Consider the following 16,528-nt stretch of genomic DNA (forward strand, 5'->3'; position numbering starts at 1 on the left):
CGAGGCGTTTGGTGGCGTTTTGCTCGGCATCTGTGAAATACAATCACGGCTCCGAAGACAGATAATATGCTATTCTGTTAACAAGGCTGAATCAATCACGATAAATGACGCTTCTATTGCAGGCACTTGCGATGTCAGTGCTGACTGATCAACACAGCACTTCTTCATCTGTAGATCGGCAAATCGAGCTCCCTATCACTACTATTTTCAAGAAAGCCACAACTTTAACTCTCTCATGTGGCTTCCAGGCCAGCCTTGTGAATGCGCCACTATCGTAAGCTCAGCATTTTGATGCTGTTCAGGGAAGCCATAGGAAGCGAAAAGAACTAGGGCGCAAGCGGGGCCAAATGGCTACCTGGGTAAGCTAGATTATCATGGCTTCGACCACAGCACCTCAGTCAAGAATCAGCGTGGGCAACCTGTTCGCAGTATTCTATTATGCGACTTCCCCGCAGGGCAAGGCTGTGGCGTTCTGGCTAACTTCAAATCAGGTGCTGTGAATGGGAGAAATGCACCCAAGCTCAGGTAGTCTCACCTCTTGATGCATGAGAACCTTGTAAGGCGCATTTGTCCACACAATAGCCACTTGTATGTCATATTTGGCTTCAGCTGAAGTTACCATTGCGATGCTGATCCCTGCAACATCCTGCAGCTCATGTAAGCCCCTATAAAGTGGTATCTCCCTTCTGTCGCCCCACAGTCGACTTCTGTCACATTTGACGTAAGTCAGCCTGACGAGATGGCATTCGTTTCTGAAGCTCTAATTGCACATCGTGATGCTGGAAAAGACATCGGCGTTGCCAACATCTTCTCACAGAACAAATGGCGCTCCATATTCTACGCTCGAATATGGGTCCAGACTCATCTGAGATTGGTGATGATAACGAGTTATCTTAGTGGGTTCTGGAAACTGGACAAATTCTCATTTCGACTTTTAGCGAAGTGCGGCGTTGGTCAAGGAGAAGGCTTCGGCTCCATCACCACACGCGAGCATAATCTGGTATGCAAATTGAAACTTCATTAAACGGACGTGAGTCAGAACTGATAGAAGTTAGAAATTTTTCCTGCGACTCATTAGCCGTTTACGAAACCCACCCTGGAAATTCTTTTGGGTCATGTACTTTCTGTGCGCTGAAGATGGGACCAAATTCATCGATGACTACGCTGCAGCGTGGAGTGCTCAGCCAGAATATGACTCGGAGGTGTTCGTGTTTATAAACAATGGCCATTGCTTTGCGGTTCCATGCTCACAGGTTACCGCAACAGCAGAAGACAAAGCTTTCATCGAGCATCTGCATGCATTCTACAATTTAGCCCGGATGAAATTTGGCCTTTTTGAACTGTTCGGCGCAAATTCAAGTCAAAAGATCGAGATAGTGGAGGTATGAAATGACCGACATCTTGATTTTCGGCTCCTTCGCTAATATCGTTATCAATGATTAGCTTCTACCGGGTCCTATAGCGGGTAACAGCATCGGGCTTCCATTGGATTTAGGCCGACATGGATCTTACAACCGTCAGATTCACTACTTCAAAGATGCATCCAGCTTGACCGGAACGGCCATTCGAGAAAGACTCTTGAGGGAGCAAGTCTTCGCAACACGTGGGCATCAGGCCAACGCACCCTCTTCTGGCAGACAAGCGAAGGCACTTAACATTGTGCGAGACTGGGATCCACGTGTTACTAGTATTACTGTTATCTTTCCGACCGCACTGAGTCTGATAATCTCGATCGTCTGGTCCATTGTGGCCGCTGTGCATTTCAAGGCAGATGTCCAAGCCAGCGTGCAGACTGGTTTCACTATCGGAAGCTATGTGGTAACAGCAGGTGCGTTCAAGTCATCGTAAGCATCGCTCATGTACAAGACAGCTAACGTAAACAGGAGCGCTTCTTATCGCTCTCGTCGCATTTCTCGATACGAAAATGAATGCTTCGTAGTATTTACGCTTGTGATGCAGTGCAAGGTCGTATCTCAGAAATACGGATGGTGGAGTCTGAAAGTGCTCATGAATTTTGGCTGTAAGAGAAATATAGCCGCCGGTCTGTTGTCGTGGCTCAATTGCTTGACAACATTCCGCGCGCCTCACACTCGGCTTCGTACGCCGCCAGTTGCTCCATCTTCTTTTCAACGATCGAGCTCATCTCCTTTTCCAAGTCCTTGCTAAGTTTCTCATCTCCCGGTTCATGAAGGGCGCTCCAATACACCACGTCAACATCCCAGCCTTTCCTGATACCATAGTTGAACCAGAACCTCTTTGATGTCCAAGAGTCTCGCATGCGAGTAGTAAGAGAGACTATCTCTCTCCGGTGTCCCGCTTTCTGTTCCGCCTCAACCTTCGCCATGGCTTGGAGGAAGTGTTCCAAACGTGGTACATATAAGGCTTCGAAGTCTTCCATACTGAACCGCTCGAGCATAAGGCCAGGACTGACCATGGCGAGCCACCAGGGTGGGTCATAAGCGAACTGAGCGGGCATGGTGTTCACGAATTCGAAATCTAGAACCGCCACGATCTTCAGTGATCCGTCCTCATATCTGGCGAGCATGTTTTTGGGACGGAAGTCATGGCAATACGGTATGAATGGGCCCTCATCGGCCTCGGACGGAGGGTGATATCGCTCAATCAGCTGTTTGAACTTGTGGCGTGCAATGAAGCATCTCTCTGCATCCTGACGACTGTATACAAGGTTCCGCTGTACTTGGAGATGGACCAAATTCTCGTCTGCACGGTAATGAAGGAAGGCTTGGGTGCTGGTGAACGCGGCTTTAGGAAACTGATCTACCGGGTAGTCTGTAACGACAGAAGCTAGGTTGTTCATGTTTGTGGTGAGGGGACGGTCAGTCACCGTCCACGCTCCCGACGTATCCTTGTTGACAGGTCCAATGGCCGAAAAGTGCAGTCGCGAAATCTGGAGCATGTAGTCGGCTATCTGCTCATATACAAGATCGACTTCTGCTTCTTTATGATCGTCTTGCAGCTGCTGCAAGAGCTCCGACAGCTCTGTGCCCTCAATATAATCCATGATGATATATGGACTAAGCTGAGAAGGGCTGTCCTTAGCTGTACCCCAGTCACGTATCTTGGGAACAGGTAGTGTAGTCTTCTCTGCCAGATACTCTAATAAGCGAACTTCGTTCTTGACCTTTTCCTCCAGAAATCTGGCAGCAGTTATTCCTCGCTTGGGAAAACGAATGATAACGATGTCTTCTTCGCCAAATCTTATGACAAGATTGACATTGTATGAACCTTGAAGGTATCTGACGAATTCTCCCGGTACATTGGTCTTCAGCTTCTCGCCTACGAAAGTGACTATCTCTTGGTTTGCGGCCTTTACCTTCGCCGCCCAAGCCTCGAGCTCAGCATTCCCAGCCTCCTCCGCGATTTTGTCAAATTCGGTCTTCATTACGATCAACACTTCTGTACGCGGTGCATGTCTGCGATATCAAAGTTTGTGTTTTGGAGGGCAGCTGTATATAAAATGCAAAGGTCGAGGGTAACGCGAGGGTTTGAGTGTAGAGTAGGCAGCAGTTCCGTGTCGATGGCTGGTGTCAACAAGCGCTAGCCTGATTTCAGTCTAGTGTTGTCGCGTCAGGATGTCGCGTCACGGCGTGGCAGTCGTCAGCCATTACGAACACCTACCATCCTCACACCTCACGAAGAACATCATGCGCCCGAAACCTAGAATCTCTCTAATGAAACCTGAAGCGTTCTTGGACTCCTGCATCTTCATTCATCACAAGCGCTGTCGGGGGGCGTGACGGGTTGCAGCAAGTGTTTGGCATTATTTGCTACATTGAACAACCAACACATTCCATGCCGTTCTAATACGACCAAGAAAGCATACAACATTCGTTCTCTCTCCGGAACCTGCGGCTCTACTTCCACGTGCTAGCAACGGTGGCCGCGCTCGAGCACCCCTTCGGCACGGTATACACGCGGTTAGCACCTGACTCGTAGGTCACGGTACCACTGCTTTCGACCTTGATGAACTTGTACTCGAAGCTGACACCAGCCGGAAGGTTGATCTTTGTCGACCAAAGCGGGTTTGCGGTGGTGTATTGGCTTGCAGAAAGCGCAGGCGCAGACGCTGCGTTCCAGCTGCCGAGCTGTGCAATAGAACCAACGATCTTGACAGTCTGGCCGAACGATGTTGTGGTCTTCGAGTTGAACGTCACAGCTACTGTGGATACAGGCGATGCGCAGCCAGTAGGTGCCGCCGTCGAGGTTGAAGTCGCCTTCGTTGAAGACGCGGGAGCCTTGCTCGAAGCTGGTGGGGTTGCGCCGCCCGAGCCACTACCAGTAATCTTGATGTCTGCGCAAGTCAGGTACACTTGCGGAGTCTGGAAAGAATTCCACTTGAACGACAGCAGCGTGTGGTTGCTTGAGTAGTTAGGGATCTTGATCTTCGAGCTGACTGTGTATCCGCCTGCGATGCTGGTGTAGCACGAATTGAGTGGTGCGTTGTCGACGCTCCTGCATTTCGAGCCATCGTTGAAGCCACCGCCTTCTTAGGGTCAGTATCGAGTTATTGTTCTGATTTCCTGAGATATACTCACATGTGAACCAGTCGTTCCTCCAGCAAGGCTGACCTTCTTGACAGTCAGAGTTGTAACCACACGTCTGCCCAGCAACATCGGTGCACTTCAGCTCACCAGCCTCGAAGCAGTCTTCAGCAGCCTGCTTCTCGGTTTCCGTAGGAAGGTAACCCGGTGTTAGAAGTTTGTCGACGAGAGCCTGATTCTGGCAGATGCGGTAGCTGAACATGCCACCATGGTCACCATTGGCATCAAGGCACCATTGTACATCGACTACATCACCGGACTCGTAGGTGATGACGGGTTGCGAACCCCAGCGAGGACCGGGCTGATTGTAATCGACGGACACGCGGGCATTGTATCCGCAAGGACCTGAGCGACCAACCGCTGCGGCGTCAAGGTCGGGCCATGCTGTAACAGGTTCGAGGATGGTACATTCCGGGCATGTATCAGCGCCAGACTGTAACGTGTTAACGACGGGACGGGGTATACCTCTAATGTCCCCAACTGGACGCCATAACTTACCTGAGCATTCAGACCAGTCCTGCTCATAGGAGAAGAGAGATAGCCATGTGCATTTGCACTGGCCACAAGAGCGAGAAGAGATGCAATCTTGGAGAACATGGTCGATAGATCTGTCGTCTCGAAAGCTCTTGGGGAGAAAAGAAGTAGTAGAGATCGACTCTTGAGCGATTGACTGACCTAGTGAAGGGCATCTGGAAGTTCATCTTTCCTGGCTATATACATGTTTCTCGTCCAACATCGCATGATCAGCGGATCTTCGATGGCCTCCGTGGACGCGACGATCTCTTGTTCTCGGTTGTAGATAGTCTCCCGGTATGCACATAGTTTCGGCTTCTATCGAACTTCATTGGTTTGAAGTCGGCATGTAGGTACCCTGGAGTGCTTGACTGACCACATGGACAGGCCCCAAGAAAAACAACGAAGTCCGCTTAATTGCTTCCACAAGTTTCGCGAGCCGCACAGCATTAGCATGTCCGGCACACACCCATGTACACCCCAAGTACCGTACCCCAGATTCGTGGAACATTGCTCCGTCAGATGCATCGACCCGCTCCGGGCACCAATTACTATAGTGCGTCCGTCTCTTACACCAACTATTACTGAACAATGTAAAGCGCTTCGGTCGCTTTCCGCATCCATCGTAGTTCTCAAAATCGTTGACTCAGCCATTGGCTCGCTGTCGGGATGACAGGAAACATACTAACCTACCTAGGTAGTTACGATAACTAGTGTAACATAATGATCATGGGGACTTCAGAACGCTTCTCGGCCCGCACCTTAAATTTAAACAGCACGTTTGATGGAAGCTTTGATGCGGGGAATCGAATTCTAGACGATGAGACTAACGATGAGCCGAGTTGTATCGGCTGCATCATCCTCACTGTCGCCAAGCACCCAAGCAGATTCGCAAAAACACGCTTCGAGCTGGCGCTTAACTCAAAGCCCAACTCGTAGTCCACCCCCGTATACTCTCCGGATTTCAAAGTCCACGTTCCTAATACTCAGCGTTATATGCATCCAGCTGCTCCATCTTCATCTCCACAAATGCCTCCATCTCGCCCTTCAGAACATTGTCTAGCACCTCAGCACCTGGCTCATCCAGCGCAGCCCAATACACAGCATCAATACTCCAGCTGTCACTCATGGCGACGCTGAACCAAAATTTGTTAGACGCCCGTAAGTCTCGCATGCGGGCGGATAGTGGTGCCACCGACCCACCGTTTTCTTTCTCCTTCTTCTCCATCACTTGTAAGAACTGTTTGATGTGCGGCTCGAGCCTCGCCTTGCCTTGAATGCTCCAAAATCAAAGTCATTGTCAATCCAAGTAGTAGGTCGCAGTGTTGTAAGCCACTATGGCGGATCGTGGGAGGACTCTGCGGGCAGAACGGTACAAAGTTCAAAGTCCAGTACCCCTTTGATGTTCGACTTTTCGTCTAAGATCATGTTCGATGGGCGGAAGTCCCAGCAGTATAGCTTAAATGGACTGGTGTCGGCAGCGGTAGATAGGTACTGGTCGATAGACTGTTTGAGGCGGTGACGGGCGATGAAACATCGTCTAGCATCTTCGCGGTTCGCTACGGCGTTGCGTTTGGTGTGTAAATGAGCTAGGCTGGGGACAGGCAACTCTGGAATGAGAGCGGTTCGAAGGTCTTCAGCCTTACGAATACCGATCAGTTTCGGAGACTTCCCATGGCACCACGGCCAACGCGATAACACGAGGTATTGACCAATCGAGTGTAGTTTTTGTGATTTGTTGTTTTCGTCGGTTCCACAAAACCCAATCAGAAGGGTGGCTCCTACAGATCGTTCATTGAAGGCGTTGGTGAGGCTTGAAGCTAGTGCCAGGTTTGGCCTCGTCCGCAGGAAAAGCATTTCGGACCCGCTGGTTCTCTGCCTCATCGTAGCCAGCGATCTGGAGTCTAGGCGAAAGCCTGTCAGCTGCAACTTTTACCAGCCAGTAGAAACACTAACGTTTGCTGCGAAGTAAGAGAATCTGTGCCGCCTTCAGCCTCAGCCACGTCTACTTTATTCACTCTCTAGAACTTCTAGACACTCCAGCATTTGAGACAAGGTTCTGCCAGATTCCTGCCGGGGTGATCTGGTTGTGCTTACAGGGAACGAGCATGATGGAAAAAAAAATAGGGATCTAGAGTCTGCAAGGCTGCCACTGATGCGTGATGTGTACATAGACAAGCAATGCGTTGATCCTCCCAGCACCTCATGGACCTCGCAGCGCACGCGAGACCTTCGCGAAGTATTTGACTATAAGAAGACATTTCCCAGTAAAGCTAAGACAGAGGGGTGTTCTTTGTCGCCTAATTTAGCAGCCCGCATAGAGAGAAAAGTGGCGAAGAGATTGATTGGATGTAATTGCTTTATCTCCATTCATCGCTACACCTTGCTACCAATTCAGATCTAGATTCCGGTTTGCCAGTGTAGTTCCGAATTTTCAGCCACCATGTTGTTAACAGTACCGAGGAGACACTCTTATGTAGCTTCTGCAGGGTTCCGGTTCCGGTGAACAGGAGGTGTCGCACATGGGCGTTGACCCACTGGTTCGTCCCCAATTGGCGGATCGTTGCTTGATAGGGATATCAGGAGTACGAAGACTGTGCCTTAGGATAAGCAGTGCAGGTCACAAGGCAGACAAGTGAGCATGTCAACAGGCATGTTCAAGGATTGTCTTCCCTCACTTTCATGAGATTCCTCGTTGAATTTGTAAATTGTTTTTACTTGCAATTTTTTACTTTCAAAGATGTCTGCGCTGCCAAAAGTGGATGTTGCGATCGAGGTAGACGCTATTGATAACACCCACACCACTGCTCGAGTCTCCTGCCAGAAACCACCCACTATCACTAAGGTCGAGGACGTGGTTGCAAACACCACCAAAACATCGCAAGTGAACCCAACAAAAGGTCCCGCCAAGCCTTCGGTGCTTTGCGACGGGTTCTCACAAGCATGGGCTTCGTTGTCACGCTTTATAGTGCGTTGCGAGGACCGCTGGATCTGGGAGATCCTAGGTTGTTTCCTCGCAGTGGCTTGTTTGATAGCAGTCATCGCCATCTTAGCCAGCACCCAAGGTTCTCCCTTGTCGGAACAGGATCCATTGTCAATCAACGCCTGGGTCTCCATATTCACGGCCGTGATGAAGGCGGCCATCATGCTGGTTCTCGCAGAAGGTACGTACTGACACTCTTTGCGCGTATGCGAAGCATCGTCAGAGTACTAAGACCATTAGGCTTGTGCCAGCTCAAATGGCTCTGGTTCAGAGACCCACAACCTATGCTTGATCTGGACAGATTCGACAGCGCGAGCAGAGGCCCATGGGGTTCGTTCCTATTGCTTCTTCGCCTTCGTCCCCAGTATGTTCATGCCCCGCATTAATTACACCTCAGCTCACCCACGTGCAGTTACTTGGCCACTTTCGGTGCTGTCCTCAGCATCGTTGCTCTCGCCATCGATCCATTCTCGCAGCAGATCATCCGGTACTACTCCTGCTTTCCAGCTTCTCATACTGAATCCGCGAAATTGCCTCGCGCGAACAACTACACTCGGGACGCCGTCCCTCGAGGCATCGGAAATGCCGAGCTAAACACCACGTTAGCCACGTCTATCATGGTTGGCGCAATGCCAGACCCCCCAATAAATTATACAGAACTCATGCCTTTCGAGTGTCGAACCGGCAATTGTACCTTTCCGGCTACCGATACTGGTGAAATGTTTCAGACTTTAGGGCTATGCCATCGGTGCTGGGACATTGCGAATCTCATCCAAGTCAACAACACAAATACATCCCAGGGCTGGTCACTTGCGAACTGGGATGTGGGCGATGATTGGAACTTTGCTAGACGGCCTGCTTATGTCGGCGAAAACGCTATACCCCATGAAGCGGACAACAACTCCAATGCTATGTACTGGAGTCGCAAGACACTGGCCATGCGAGCCGACTTTGACGACCTCATCACAGTTGATGGTATCATGCTCAACGTGAATAATGACTGCGATGTTGAGAGTAGCGAACACTGCCCTAAATATCCTTGGGCCTTCCGCTGTGCGATATATCCCTGCATTAAAACCATGGGTGCGAAGATTTTGAACTCGAAACTCGAAGAAAAGATTCTCAGCACATCCTCGCTCCGCAGAACGAATGAAACGGCTCTCGAAGTCACAACTTCCGTCAATCTGACGTGGTCTTTAGCGACCCATCGCGTGCTCCGAAATGGCGCATGGGCTCAATGCAACCCTAGTTGGAATCCCACATCGTCTGAGTCTGTCGCGGTCAACTCTGAAAGGTATACCCTCTACGCCGGCCGAAGCGAGAGGCAGCTCAATGTACCGCCATCATACTACCCGTCCGACTGTGTCTTTAGTCTCGGCTATGAGATCAGTCTGGGTATCAACCAGTATCTATCCTGGATGTTCGACCCTTCAGACACAGCACCTTACGTCAAGAACGGAATAATGAATACTGTAAGTCGCCACCATTCTCGCCACCTTCGTCCCCAATCATCATGCAGGTCACTGACCCGCACTCAAGTTCTCCACTCGCGGCCCCCAGCAATACAAAGCCATCTACCGCGCCGGAAAAGCCACACTCGCGACTACCGATGCATACTTTGCGCAACTAACCTCCTTCATCACGGCCATGATGCGACAACGTGGTGAACACGCGCCAGATAATTGGGCGCAAGGACAAGTCCTGGTGAATCAGACATGCGTAGGTGTGCAATGGCCTTGGATTACACTACCCGTTTTCATGGTGTTCTTTGGAGTAACATTCTTCCTTGCAACACTGTGGCAGAGCTTACGTAAAGGCGTGTTTGTAGGTGCTTGGAAGAGTAGTGCTGTGGCGCCTATTTGGGCTGCGGGGTTGGGGGGAGGTATTAGAAGAGGGAGGAAGAGCGATATTCAGAATGGGGCGGAGAGTAAGAGGATAAGGCTAGTTGAAGAGCAGGGGGCTTGGTTGTTAAGGGTCGAAGAGGGGATCTTTGCGGATAGGCGTGGTGAAGCGTAAATATTGAGTACTCTTTTAGCAAGCAGATAGCCACACTATTAATCAGTAGTTCAACGTAGGTATATCCCAGAGTTTCATCTCGACACCGCCGTCGGTCTTAATAGGCTGTTGTATCTCTTCGATCAATCGTCTGCCTTCAACATACTCCATTATGATGAATGGACCGATCTTCGATAGGCTATCACTGGTTAACCCCCAGCTGTACACCTTCGGCAGGGGTAACATGTTCTGGCGCAAAGATTCCGTGACCTGGACTTCATTTCGGACCTTCTCATCCAGGAAATGTGTTGCCGTTGGTTCCAGCTGTGGAAAGCGTATCACGTATGTGGGCTTCAAGTTGACATTAACGACCAGACAGATGTTGTAGGATCCTTTGAAATAGCCACCAAACTTTCTAGCGACTTCACTTCCCATTCGTTTGATGACCAAGTCAAGGATCTCATTCTGCCCTGCGTCAAGTCTTTTTTCCTACGCCTCGCGCAGCAGCTCTGCATCTTCCTGGGCTAGCGCGTTGTAGAGCATCATACTTGCAGCTGGGAGTAGGTGTGGGTGACAATGATAGGTGAAAAGTTTAAGAGATGGAAAGCGGTAGACGGCGTTGTGGTTGAAGTGTCAGGAGAGAAACGCATGTATACGCCCAAGACACTGGGTCGGTCCGGTTGTGGCTAACTAACCTATTCGTGATGTAGCGCGCTCTCAGGTTATGTGACATTGCGGCACAGCACACGACAGCCACGTAATTAGGAAATATGATATGATACGACGACATGGACTGTAAGCTTTGCCCATTCTGTCAGATGTTCTGTCTTCCACTCCTGGCTAAATAACCACTGGATACTCATCCAGGTTCTGGGTCGTTCTCAGCACTGTAGTTGCATCGCACACCCTTCTAACGTTCACTGAACTGTCCGTTGCGGTCATAGTTCCTCTCATTCGGCACGTCTCTTTCCCAGTTTCGATGCCCACTGTACCGCAGCTTCGCGGAACCATCCGTCATTATTCGCTGGGCGACGTTGTCGTTTGGGGCCCGTTGAAATGCTCCATCTCGAAGTCATGGGGACAATCGTTCTGCCCGCCCTGGCTGTTCCAGATAATCCGAAGCGTAGCAAATTCGCGGGTACAGGTGTTCTCCTACGGCCAATAGCATATAAAAGTGGTGATCCGTGTCCGCTTAGCCCTCGAATTCCGGTCTACCACCTACATCCATTTCATTCTCAACACCGTACGCATCTTCGAAGCTCGCCAGCTTGACACCCCACATATCTCCAGCCTTTCCGGGTCTTCCCTCATCAACGTCGATCTCATCTTCACCATCACAGTTGCCGTCACCGGGCCACCGGAAGGCTAACACAGCGCCGTCCTTCAGCCCAGCGCCCTTGGGACATTGCTTGACATTCGCTGTGCCTGCTTTCGCTCCACCATTGGCGCTTCCACTGGCTTTCGCTTTGCCTTTACCCTTGCCGCCCTCCTCTTCCTCTTCGCCGATGGCATATTCCCAGTCTCCTAATTCGAAACCCTCGTTTGCGTCGTTGATGTTCACTGGCCGACCGAGCTGGATGTCTGACGCGGATGGAGGTAGTGGTATTGACTCGCCGGTCTCGGGGTTCTTGAAGTCGGTTTCTTGTAGAGCGTCGTAGAGGTATGTCTTGATCGTATCGAAGGTGTGTAGAGGGTCGACGTGTAGGATGACGGTGGTCTTGTGAGCCTTGAGACGAAGCGTCCAGGTCTGCGGTGAAGGCGTCGCCATCGTGATGTGGCGGTGGAGTAGGATAGGGTATAGTCGTCGGACGTGTATTGTACGCGTTCAGAGAGAATATACAGGTATCTGCGAGTGACGCTGTAGTGTTCGAGGGATAGAGACGCGTTGTTGCTAAAGTAATGGAGGGGTTCGCGGGGAGGAAGGCGCGACCTGAACCCTTGCTAGAAATCTTGGCGAGTCGAGCTCACGAGCTTCCCCGATCTTCACCTCACATCTATTCCAGCCCGTATACCACGAGACTCACTTGCTTTCCGGATCTTCTTAAGCGCATTCAGTAAAGTGTGTCTAGTGTATCATCCGCAAATTCAGCGCGCGCTCGGAAGTCTGACGAAATCGGACTTGAGGCATCTCCGCACCACCTCCGCACCCGTCGCAAACCTCACCCAACGATCACCTTCTCAGGGAGACTCCGACTGACCATTGCGCCCAAGGGCACCACAATTCAACTATGGCGACAACTGCGTCCACACCATCCACAATGCCACCCCAAGAAATGCTCGCGACACCACCCCAACGTCCTACACAACCCCTCCCTTACGCACCCCGCCTAGGCATGCCCTTCGACCGGCGCCTCCTCCTCACCACCTCGCTCTCCTTCCTCTCCGGCTTCACGCTCGGCTCCTTAAACGCCGGCCACATGGCTTCCCTGCGCTTCCGCGCCGAAAACGCGCATCGCCTGCCCATTTCAAATCCCGGCTGGTACCTGTACCACAAGTCGAAGAACTACTACAAATGGCGCTACGGCATCGTTGAGGGATTAAGGAAAGGCGCATATATCGCAGCATGGTCATCGGTCTTCTTCATCGTGGAAGAGAGTCTAGATGTGTTCCGGGGTACATGGAGCGCGGGACGCACGATGGAGGAGATGGAGGGCGTGGACGAGTTGGATATGCGGAGGATAAATAAGGGGATAGCGGGGAGTAGGGATTTTATATCGAGTGGGCTAGCAGGTATGGTTACGGGTGGATTGTGGAGTGCGTGGCATCAGTTCCCTGTTTCGACAGCTGCGAGGACGATTCGCTTGGGTCTGTTTGTTGGGGCTGGGTTTGGGCTGGGTCAGGATGGGTTGATATGGGCAAAGAATAAGTGGGGTGGTGATAAGCAGGAGGAGAGTTGGATATATAAGGGCGCAAGGAACAAGATGGTTGAGGAGGATGTTAAGAGTAGTTTGGAGAAAGAGTGAGGTATTGGATTGGGAGTGAGTTGGACTGAAATGAGAGGAGAACGAAACGCAGAAGATACCAAGAGGATCAGTATCAATGCGCAGAAGAAGCGCGAGGCTCACACAGGCGAGAGCTATGGTGACGGGGTCGGCGCAGCACGACGCAGATACTTATTGAGAGACCCAACTTCCCAGCGTCGAGGTGTTGTCATCTGACCAGTGACTGAAGGAGGCACGGAGAATAGTGGAGACTGCGCAAAGTAGTAACAGCAAACTCATCTCTCGAAAGCCATTTTGGTCTTAATTTGGATATCATTTGCGCAGAGTACGTTCTATCGTTACAGTCATGCGCATCGTCTACTTTTCTCTGGTCCACCATCTCACTCCTTATCAAAGCGCACAGCTGGCTGTTCCCGGATCCAGCTCAGATCCACCTTGTGACCCAACAACTCCCTAATATTCGAGACACCATACTTCATCATCGTCGGCCTCTCCAGACTGAGTCCGAATCCGTAGACGCGCATATCCTTGGGCAGACCCATAGGCTCCAGCATCTCCGGCCTGAACATGCCACTGTTGCCAATCTCGATCCACTTGTCGAGACCGACGTGGAAGCCGAAGATCTCCATACTGGGCTCGGTGTAAGGGTTGAAAGCGGGTTTGAAGCGGAGGTTTGTCAGGCCCATGTTGGCGAAGAAGTCTTCTAGGAAGCGCATGAGACCGCCTAGTGTGAGGCCGAAGTCTGCGATGACACCTTCGATCTGGTGGAACTCGGCGAGATGGGTTGCGTCGACGGTCTCGTTACGGAAGACGCGGTCGATGGAGAAGTAGCGGGCGGGCCGTGGGTCTTCAGCGAGGCGGTGGAGAGCCCATGTTGAGACTGCGGTTGTGTGCGTGCGGAGGACGAGGCGGAGGGATTCATCCTCTTCCCATGGGTATCGGTCTGTGTACATTGTTAGCATAGGACAATATTGAACAGGGGATTGGGTAGCCACGAACATCCTATTGAGCCGAAAGCGCCTTCTTGGTGGACCTTCTTGACGTCTTGCCAGTACTTCTCAAAGTCTCGGGGCTTCTTTTCCTTCTTCTCGCTCTCAGGTGTGGAGAAGAGACGTTTTGATCCAGCCTCCATGCGGTCCATCGTCGCTTCGTTCGCAGGGTCTAATCGCGGCTTGTCGGCTTTTGGTGGATATGAAACGAAGAAGGTGTCCTGCATGTCGCGGGCGGGATGTTGCTGTGGTACGAAGAGCGCGTCGAAGTTCCAGAAACCAGTGTCGACATAGCTAGAGAGTGTAAGTAGTATACGAGTATGATATCTGGGTCAATACGTACTGTCCTGTGGGCATCTCTACGAAGCCTTGTGAGAAGAAGATATTCCTGAACTCTTGCCTGACCTTGTTCAGGGGATGTAATGCGCCAGAATCTTGGTTTGCGCCGAGCGCAGCGAAGTTGTAGGGCTTGAAGTTTGCGGTCTTCCAGGCATCGTTTGTGAGTAGCTCCACAGTCAGGTCTGTGTGTTCTACTGGTATTTCCTTCGCGTACTTGGGCCCCTTTGTGATGGTGTATGTGATGACTTTCGTAACGGTGACGAGCTTCTTCTTCTTCAGCTGAGCGAGGAGTTTGGCGTCGTCGAGGGATTGGGTGTCTTTGATGCCTTGAAGGAGTTCGCGGTTGAGATCTTTCGGCTCTTCGGTCTGGAGAAGGATGATGTCGCTCCCGTCCTTCTTTATCCACTTGTTCTTGAATCCATTACCCTGTCCTACACTCGCAACTTCCTTTCCGAAGATGTTCTATGCGTTGTATCAGTCGCTCATTCTCAATGTGGTCCATGATGGCATGCATACAGGTAGGTCTGCGATTGGGACTCTTTCCTTCTCCTTGACATACTGCCAGACCCTGAATTCGTGACTGCCATCCGCTACTATGCCTTCCGACTCTGGTGTGAGAATGACCTTTTCCGAGTCCAGTGATTTGTATTGGACCATGGAGCGACTCGCTAGCCTGTCCAGCGCAGCCTTGATTTCGGCTTGCGATATCGCGGGGAAGTCTTCATTGCTCTGGAGGGGCTCCTTGGTGTCTAAGAGATCGAGAATTTCTTGTGTGAGATTTTGGCCTTTAGTCTCGAGCGGTACGGGCACAGGACCCCTTGTTCCAGGCATTTTTGCGGTTGTGATAGAAAGTTAATTGCTACAATACTCCAGTCACGAACGTGGGGTTGCTGCGATGAGTCGAAAGTGGAAGGGTCGTCGGAGATTTGAAGGCCCGTTCGGAGTTCAGTGCCACTTGATTGGCTTGTCGGCGGCGCAGCCTCGCAGCATCTCCAGGCACTCCTACCTGCAGAACCGAGCAATGCAGTTGACTGTGCTCTGCGCGACCGAATTTCTTCTTTTACAAATACGTCATTATGGAAGCACATCTCTGATCACTTCCACGGGCTGCTAGCCACCTATGAAGTCCCTCTTCAAGTGGGATAATTTGCGTCTTGCGATGACCGGACACAGGTTACTGACAGACCAGACACTCCAGGTCTAAGTTCGCTTTCAGATGCGCAAGTGATAGTGAGCAAGGTCAATGAGACGATATAGACAGGCTAACATTTTCAAGGAGATTTCCAACATTGAGGTACACTAACAAAATCGACGATGACATGTTTGTCTTTTGCGGCTCGCGCCTTCGATATGCCCACGAGACACATCAACTTGCTTCTTCGACTGTCCTTCAAGACAGCGCACATCGATGCGGGTGCTAGGTCGACCTGCCTGAGCCTCTTTTCATTCTGCCACTACGCATTATGTTTACATCTACCGCGTTGCACTCGTGTCGCCTGGACAGAAGCCTACAAGATTTCTTGGTCATGCTTATCCGCTATCGGTGCATACAATAGTCCTATGCGCCTTCTCACAAGCCAAGAGGCGCTGCGCTCTGCTAGCACAACGCTGGAACTCACTACAGTCCCCACTAGTTCTCATGATCAAAGCTCGATCCTGCAGAAAAGGCGCACGCGTAAAGGGCCACGCAAGTTCCAAGTAGCACTTGCACCTCAAACACGCAAGCAAGATCTGCGGTCGTTCTGCCAACTAGCGTGTTGTGCCCACACACCTGCTACTACTACTCTTACCAGTCGACTACCGCGCCTATACGCGATCAACATGCGATCGCTCTCGACGGTCGAACAAAACACTAAGAGCTAGATGTCGTAGAGCGTTGGCCTCCGCTCGGTTCCAGCATCGCTTTGGGGAGGTGTTGGAAAAGCGGGCTAGCTGATCCCGAGACCAAGTGCAGACGGTAGCGTTGTGGTTGGTATCGCGGACGTGCGCACATGTTATCGAATGTTATCGAAACTGCATCGCGATGTCTGTACTATAGGCGGTATTATTCGCCGCGGTTATCGGGAATTGTCGACGAGCTGTGGTCTCAAGCTATACTCCCCGGGTTTTGAAGTTGGTGTCTCGAAAATACAGTTCGGCATGGTGCTTACGCGCCCGCGCTGTTGCTCCTGGAAACGAGGACCGGTCGGCGTGCTGATGATGTGC

The 16,528-nt window shown here is 51.2% G+C and overlaps 6 protein-coding genes across 6 annotated transcripts; 2 read left to right on the top strand and 4 right to left on the bottom strand.

The window, feature by feature from the left end:
- Positions 1-2,056: 2,056 nt before the first annotated feature.
- J4E85_009736 (uncharacterized protein) lies at positions 2,057-3,403 on the bottom strand (the record flags this gene model as incomplete). The annotated part of the gene is made up of 1 exon (XM_051473954.1): positions 2,057-3,403. The coding sequence occupies one exon, from the start codon at positions 3,401-3,403 to the stop codon at positions 2,057-2,059; it is 1,347 nt and encodes a 448-aa protein (XP_051322358.1).
- A 472-nt stretch (positions 3,404-3,875) lies between these two features.
- Positions 3,876-5,159, bottom strand: J4E85_009737 (uncharacterized protein; the record flags this gene model as incomplete). Its single annotated transcript, XM_051473955.1, has 3 exons — positions 3,876-4,504; positions 4,557-4,995; positions 5,061-5,159. 3 exons carry the CDS (start codon positions 5,157-5,159, stop codon positions 3,876-3,878), a joined length of 1,167 nt encoding a protein of 388 aa, XP_051322359.1.
- A 3,061-nt stretch (positions 5,160-8,220) lies between these two features.
- Positions 8,221-10,074, top strand: J4E85_009738 (uncharacterized protein; the record flags this gene model as incomplete). The annotated part of the gene is made up of 4 exons (XM_051473956.1): positions 8,221-8,239; positions 8,299-8,422; positions 8,471-9,530; positions 9,598-10,074. The coding sequence occupies 4 exons, from the start codon at positions 8,221-8,223 to the stop codon at positions 10,072-10,074; spliced, it is 1,680 nt and encodes a 559-aa protein (XP_051322360.1).
- A 1,171-nt stretch (positions 10,075-11,245) lies between these two features.
- On the bottom strand, positions 11,246-11,821 carry J4E85_009739 (uncharacterized protein; the record flags this gene model as incomplete). Its single annotated transcript, XM_051473957.1, has 1 exon — positions 11,246-11,821. One exon carries the CDS (start codon positions 11,819-11,821, stop codon positions 11,246-11,248), a length of 576 nt encoding a protein of 191 aa, XP_051322361.1.
- A 460-nt stretch (positions 11,822-12,281) lies between these two features.
- Positions 12,282-13,016, top strand: J4E85_009740 (uncharacterized protein; the record flags this gene model as incomplete). The annotated part of the gene is made up of 1 exon (XM_051473958.1): positions 12,282-13,016. The coding sequence occupies one exon, from the start codon at positions 12,282-12,284 to the stop codon at positions 13,014-13,016; it is 735 nt and encodes a 244-aa protein (XP_051322362.1).
- Positions 13,017-13,375: 359 nt separating this feature from the next.
- On the bottom strand, positions 13,376-15,154 carry J4E85_009741 (uncharacterized protein; the record flags this gene model as incomplete). Its single annotated transcript, XM_051473959.1, has 4 exons — positions 13,376-13,938; positions 13,995-14,278; positions 14,328-14,785; positions 14,840-15,154. The coding sequence occupies 4 exons, from the start codon at positions 15,152-15,154 to the stop codon at positions 13,376-13,378; spliced, it is 1,620 nt and encodes a 539-aa protein (XP_051322363.1).
- Between the last annotated feature and the right edge of the window lie 1,374 nt (positions 15,155-16,528).

The sequence above is a fragment of the Alternaria conjuncta genome (assembly GCF_024043145.1).
Source record: "Alternaria conjuncta strain BMP 0040 chromosome Unknown scaffold_18, whole genome shotgun sequence".
Lineage (NCBI taxonomy): Eukaryota > Fungi > Ascomycota > Dothideomycetes > Pleosporales > Pleosporaceae > Alternaria > Alternaria conjuncta.